At 33.0% G+C, this 7584-nt stretch overlaps 1 protein-coding gene across 1 annotated transcript in view; it reads left to right on the forward strand.

The window, feature by feature from the left end:
- Positions 1-3302, forward strand: part of GABRA4 (gamma-aminobutyric acid (GABA) A receptor, alpha 4) — a 66834-nt gene extending 63532 nt beyond the window's left edge. The window contains exon 9 of the mRNA XM_008584387.1: positions 908-3302. Coding sequence (XP_008582609.1) covers positions 908-1438 — 531 coding nt within the window. The 3' untranslated portion in view covers positions 1439-3302. The remainder of the gene's footprint in view (positions 1-907) is intronic.
- Positions 3303-7584: the final 4282 nt, after the last annotated feature.

The following is a 7584-nucleotide window of genomic DNA, read 5'->3' on the forward strand; positions in this document are numbered from 1 at the left end:
GGATTCTAAAGTCAGACACGACTATTTCAGGGATCACCTGAGCAATTGCTTTCCTTCATTAGCACGGACGTTCTGTAGTTGACCATATAATTATTTGCTGTCTGTCAGAATTATAAGGGGAATTAATTTTAATGGCTTAGCACATAGATTTATTCAAATATATGAATAAAAGAATTTGATGGAAAATAGTGAATTATATTTGTATTTAATCAGTCTTCACTGGCTAATGATTTAGATTCGGATATATATGCAGCTATTTGGTGATGTCATTTATAGGTCTAATACAACCCTTTATTCAAAATTAATTTTCCGTTGTATTTTCATTATTAATTGTGATGAAAACTAAAATGTGTCAAGATTTTAGATTTTATAATAATGTGTATGCCTATCTAAGATTCTTTTGTAAAAATAAATTCTAGGAAATTGAAAGTTAGAGTTTTTAGAAATTTTTTTAAGGAATGTCATGCACATATGATAGTTATTGTTATTCTGTGCACAAGACTAGATACACATCTTCCTGTTTATAAAACAAACGCATACAAAACTATTTGAAATGTTTGTGACTTGTTACAGAATATATGTTGCAGTAAAACTGAACAAAGAACTTGTACAGCTGTAGTCATAAATTCCTAAAATAAAATCAGATCTAAACTTATTTTATAGTCCTAAAAACCTAATGTTCTTTTTACATATTTTGAATAGAAGATTTTCAATTCAGAGTTTCAAATACATGCACATTATTTTTTAGTTAGGTATTTTTAAGTTTTTACATAGACCTCAATGGCTATAACATATTAAGTGTTTATTTTATGGAAACAATTAATTTTAAGTATTTTTATCCCTTCAAATTTTGTACAAATTTGCATAAAATTACATAACCAACATAATTTTTAATATACCTTTTCAGAATACACATGCCAATTTGAGCATGAGAAAAAGAACAAATGCTTTGGTTCACTCTGAATCTGATGTTGGCAACAGAACTGAGGTGGGAAACCATTCGGGCAAATCTTCTACGGTTGTTCAAGAATCTTCTGGAGCCACACCTCCGTCTTACTTAGCTTCCAGTCCGAACCCATTCAGCCGTGCAAGTGCAGCTGAGACTATATCTGCTGCAAGAGCACTTCCACCCGCTTCTCCTGCTCCTAGTCGAACTGGGTATGTGTCCCAGCAAGCTTCAGTTGCATCTGCTTCTACTCACCGTACTTTTGGATCAAGGCTGGAGCGGATTAAAACCACTGTTAATACTATAGGGGCTTCTGGGAAGTTGTCAGCCGCTCCCCCTCCTTCTGCTCCACCACCTTCTGGATCTGGCACAAGTAAAATAGACAAATATGCCCGTATTCTCTTTCCAGTCACATTCGGGGCATTTAACATGGTCTATTGGGTTGTTTACTTATCTAAGGACACTATGGAGAAATCAGAAAGTCTAATGTAATTTTGTTGCTTATGGTAGTTTCCTAAAAGATGATGAAAATGCAGAATGTCTTTTTAAATGTTTTTAAACATAAAAAATTATTCTTTACTAAAATAAAAATTCTATGTAATATTTTTCCTTTTAAAAACACAAGCCAGTTATTGGGAGAGTTAATTAATTTCTTAGTGAAAAGAAAGTGAACCATCTTTCTTCTTAGAAAGATGGTTTTAAAAGAATTTAGCATTCAAACTAGACAGAAAATATGCCATCCTGGAAAGCTGGGACAAAAGAAAGAGGGCTATTAGCGATACATGGTGCATATTTTTGCATTGAAATTTGAAAACAGACTATGGCACTTTTTAATATGCCCTATAAATATCAACTGGCCATCCTGATTTTACAGTGGCATTGCACTTAACCAGATTCATTTATTGGATATCACGTGCGGTGACCTTTGGAGATCCTCTTAGTGCCTGCAAGAAAAGGACTTTTCTTGTTAAAGGAAACATTGGTGAAAGGAAAATGAAACAAAACACTGATCAATAAAGTGAAACCTCTGCTGCATCAAAAACAAAGACGTATACCAGGGAAAATGTGTTCCTTTTCATATGTTGGCCAAACAATACTTAATAGTTGACTTGAAATTTTTTGCTTTGAGCCAAAGTTTAAATCCTTGTACAAATTCTTTTTCATAGTAGTTCATTCGGTTATGTATTCATTCACCGCATAGTTATTCAGAGCCTACTGTGTTCCAGGCGCTATGCTAGACATTCTCTCTAGGAAAGCTCTTTCACCTTTCCCTATGTATTACTTAAAGAATGGAACAGTCAATGCATGCCAAAGAACCATAAACAAGCAGAGGACATTGCATTATTTAATGAAGAAAATTTATTTAGAGTCTGACAGTATATTCAAAGTATTTGTTTCTCTTATGTTTATATAAGGAATATTAATAATATCTGTAAGTTAAAAGCACCATGCATCTGAAAGTAAAAATCTGGGCACTATAAGACCTGACAGATTACTTGTCTCAAATTTGATCAGAATCACATAATACAATTTGATCAGACTTACAGAATCATCAGAAATAGGAACTCAACACAGGCCTTTCAAATACCTTTTCCAACATAATATAGATCTATATTAGCTGGTGAAATGCTAACCTTCTTGAGGGTTTTTGTGTCCATAATTCCATATTTTGGGGCAGTTTTGTGTTTGTTTCCTGGGAGTTTTGGTAAGGTTTCATAACTAAGGTATTTTCAAATTAAAGGAGCAGCAAAGAAAAGGAGTGAAGGAAAAGAATCACAGCCATGGCCTAGGATGCCACTGACTTGGTTATGCAATTTATCAGGATCTTCATGTACTGACTTTTCTTTTGCATTAGGTAGGCTTAACAACTTAATTGAATTTCTTGCTTCTTTCTTATGCAGCTCAATCCAGGTCTGTTTTTTTGTTGTGTTGCTTCCAGGCTTTTCTTCTATACTTCTTTCTCTCTGCTCTGGGGTTATGTGGATGAATGTGTCCTGGTATTTGGGGGGACATTTTGATGGAAATTGTCATACTGAAGACAGGATCCCTTATTTCTTAGGGAAGAGATGATATTAATTGGCATTGACTTTTTAGTTATTGCCTTGCCTTGTAATGGCTGTATATGAGACTTGTAAAATGAGCAAATGCCAAATATTAATAATTGTGAGCTATATCTGAGAATTCCTTCTTGGCTATCTCTTTAGGTATTTCTTGGAATCAATGCATTTTAAGGCTGAAAGATGCTGTAGAAATCATCCAGTCCAAACCCCTCATTTACAGATTGCTTCCAGAAAAATGAGGCCCAGTAAAATCTGTATATATGTGTATATTTAATAAAGAGTACTTGTACAAAAAAGCATACCATAAATTATTTCATGAATGAAAATATATTTCTGGCCTTCAGGACAATGCTTGGAATTGGGGTTGGAAGGTATGATGAGAAAACACTCTTCTCACTTGGTGAGAACACTCTTTGCTTTTTTGGCTTTCTTTAAAAGTAAAAAAATCTTCTCCTATAAGTTTTACTGGTTTTAAAGGGATAAAAATAAATAATTTTAGATTTGTAGACAGAGATCCAGGTGAACTCACAGTTTTTGTCGTTTTGGTGGATTTTTTTTTTTTTAATTTTAGTACGTAAAAATTTAGAAATAAGTATAAAATTTTTTCTAATAAAAATTTAGAAAAAATTGACCAGGAAGTCTAATCATTAGTACAAAAAGGAATTATTTCATTTGCATACAATGTTAATAATGTGTGGCTCATTTTCCCTAAATAAATTTCATCAAATTTATTCAATGATTTTTAATTTTGGTCATCATTTATATTTTCCCAATAAGTCAGAGGTACTTTGCTGAAGAGCCAGTCACTTTTTACCTCTAGAAAATCTCACAAGAATAATTAGGGAAGCCCTAAGTCCTGATAACTTGTGAATAACGATAATAATAATAATAATAATACCAGCTGAGAATGGTACCTTTGTATGTCCGTATCTCTTAAAGATAAAATTCAGAATAGTTTATTCAGTACCAGTACCTACATTCTGACTTTCAATTCCAAGTTGGCCACTAACTGCTACATAATTACTTCAAATTGCCTCTAGGCATGACTAGGTATAAAAATATATTTACATGATTAATCCACAGTTAAAAATGACTGGCATTTGTACATATGCCTAGTACTTTGAATAATGTATATTTTGAACTGGACCTCACAAATCTTGAATTAAAGTAGGCAGAGAGTAGAGTCACCCTCTTTTGTAGATGAAATGAATCACCGAGATGTTAATGACAAAGATAAAAAAGCACAGGGCTGGAATGGACTTTGAAAGGTCATTTTTCAATCTCACTTTAGCAGTGACTGTGTTTCAAGCAATCCATAAAATTTTGTTTGTGGTTTATTTAACCCATGAACTAGTCACTTTTGCCTGGCCTAAAAAAAAGGAAAACAAAATTCTGCTGCCCATTCTCCTGTTTATCAATGGTCCCCTCTTCTAGATTTGTGAATAATCCCCAGTGGAAAAACACCAGGGGGAGAGATGGGTCCCTGATTTCAAGTTGTGACTGTATTGTGGTTTTAGAGAAGTCACTTAACTTCTCTAGGACTGACTCCTTATTTGTAACAAAGATGGGGTAAATTAAGTAATATTTAAGATTTTATCAATTTTATTATTCTCTGATTCTCATAGTAAATACAAGCATATTCTTACAGTAGACACTCTTAATACTTTCTGCCACAAATGGATGTTTATGGGGGAAAAATTAGTTCTACTGCCAAATTACTTTAAGCGCATGACTGGCCTTAAACTAATGTTTCTTTACCTTAAAAAAAAAATAAAAACATAACATCTTCCACTTAGATTAGGTATTTTTTTCCCCATGGAAGATTTTATCCTTCGGAGATTAAAGAAGAGTGCTTATTTCTCTTTCTGGGGTTTTATTAATCGTCACTAAATGGGCTTCTGCCCAGCATTGGGTACTGTGCTGATTTTTAGATACACAAAAATAAACAGCTGGTCCCTTTCCTTGCAGGTGGTCACAGTCTGGCGATGATGATAGATAAATAGACAAATAATTCTGAAGCATAACAAGTGCTTCAGGAGTAGGACCAAGACTAGAGTGATACTTGCCTCGGGCACAAATGGCTATGGGGGCACAAAAAACATCAATAATCAAGATAAGTAATATTTTAAACCAACATTAAAAAATTAAATTCAATGCAAAAATCCATGATGAACAAAATATAAGAATTTTAAATTAATACAGGATCAGTATTAATAATGGTTCCTTTTGTCTTAGGCTGCACTATTGTTTGGCATGGCACTGATATACCAGAGTACTTCGAAAACTTCATGAAAAAATTTATATTATCTTTCTATTCTGTTTGCTTGAACCTAATTTTTCCATGAACCTTTTGAGGTGTGATTGTAGATGGTGGAAAAAGGATACACTTGTCTTTGTAACTTTGTTGATGGGGAGGAAAAGAGTCATGGCAGGGAAGGCTTCATAGAGATGATATTGAACTGAATTTTGTAGAATAATTTGGAGTTCTTCTAGAACCCTGTCCCCCACTTCCACAAACAAACAAAGAAAAAACAAAAGCACACTTTTATCACCACCTGAAGCATGAGAAGAGATGGAGATTTGGAAGGTCAAAGGGAAGTCTTCCTATGAATAGTTCCGGATGGTTGGAGGGAAGAGTGAATGCAGGCAAGTGAGAGTTGTTGATGTTGAAAAGACCCAGTGGGGCTGGGTTAGTGAGAGTTTTGTGTAAAGTACTAAAGAGATTGGATTTGATCTGGATGAATGACAATTTACTGAAAATCTTACAGGATAGGAATAAGAAAACTAACATGCTTATGCTTGTTGTTTAGAGAAATCACCCGATTGATAGTGAACTATGGATTGTAGGACCGTGAATCTAAAGGTAGTGGAAAAATTGAGATCTCTTATTTTCCTTCTCTCTTTTAATTAATCTTTGCCTTACATTTCCTTTTTTAAAAAACCCCAAACACTCCATTATCACTTATAAAAATAATACATCATTTTAAAAAATAAAAATAGGCATTGAAGAAATTTAAGAACAATTTCAAAATCCCACCACCCGGAAATTAACATTCATGAATATCATGCCAGATAACTTTATGTAGACATGTTTGTACAGAAGAGTAGATTGCTTAATTAAAAGACAATTTTATAAATGTATGAGCCAAATGTACCATATGTGCTGTTAAACAATAGAAAAAAGTTGACTTTTATCTCAATTTAAGATAAAAATAGTAGGGTAAAACTGAAGAAATTATTGAATTTTAGATGATATTTCTTCAAAGCAAGAGATTTTAGAGAGTCTGTGCTGTTTTAATCCCAGATTTAAATCTTTGTTTTCAGGAAATTTTTCTTCTATTACATGTCTAAATAATTGTTTCCTTAGGAATGCTAATCATGTTAAATATCTTCTGTCTCTATAACTATTTATACTATGAAGGTACTTCAAAAAATTCATGGAAATATTATTACCTTTCAATTCTATTTTTCCATGAACTTTTTGAAGTACTCTCTTAGTCTGTATAATTACTTTCGTATCTTTAAATTTTTTGGCAACCTTTGTCAACCATAACTCGTGAGTTTTCAATTGTGTTTATTCTATTTTGTAACTTCTAATGTCTGTCATTTTCTACTTCATAATGGTTTTATTTTATTTTTTTTCCATTTCTTTCTTGGTCTTTGCCATTTCATTTTTCAACTCTTTCTGCCATTTTTATTATTGCTTTATTAAAACAGTATATTTCTTCTTAGAGGTTCTCTATTAATGAGATCATGTTTATAAATTTTTTGAGAAATTATAGAGAATTTGAGAAAATATTTGAGAAAAAATAGAGAACTATTTATATAAACTTTTCCTCTGTTTCCTGAAAAAACCTTTTTTTTTCTGCTATGAATTTCATCTGCTTTTTCATTGTGCTTTTACCATCTTTGCCTGTTTTCTGGGCTGGTTTCTTTTTATTAATCACTGAAGGAAGCCAGCTATTTACTGAACTATAGTGTGGGAAGAGGTGGGAGGGTGAGTCAGATCAGCCCACAGAAGCTATTTAAATTTCAGATTTCAAGCCCACCTCCCCAAATCTGTTTTAGTTTTTTCCAAAGGACCATATTTTTTTCTCTATTTTTGACTTTTGGGTGGTCTATGTAGCTCACAGTGTAAAACTCTCTGTATTACTTTCTCTCTGATGTTACTGCTCCCTGTCCCTCCACCTTCCCTGCTTTAACTCTAGTATTCTATATTATTCAGCAGGCTATTTTACAGCTATCAAATATAATCTGTCAGCATTTTTATCTTTACCCTATCTTCTACCATTTGGGAATATACAACTGGAATTGTATAAAGAAAGATTTGGTTTTTCTTGTCTGTCTAAGCTCTATCACCTGGCGGCTTCAAACAATCCATCTTTGGAGGACATCTCAGGACCATGACACTTAGTGAAATCTACATCCTTCCCAAGATATATGCTAGTCAATTTCCTCCCTATTTGAAAACAATTGATCATATTTTGGCATCAATTATTTGTTAATTACAGAGTCTTGATTTTTCCAGAGTCTGATTTTGATTTTGGTTTTATTTTTCTCATTTTTCATTATTTATGT

This window comes from Galeopterus variegatus, unplaced genomic scaffold (assembly GCF_000696425.1).
Source record: "Galeopterus variegatus unplaced genomic scaffold, G_variegatus-3.0.2 Scaffold3253, whole genome shotgun sequence".
NCBI lineage: Eukaryota > Metazoa > Chordata > Mammalia > Dermoptera > Cynocephalidae > Galeopterus > Galeopterus variegatus.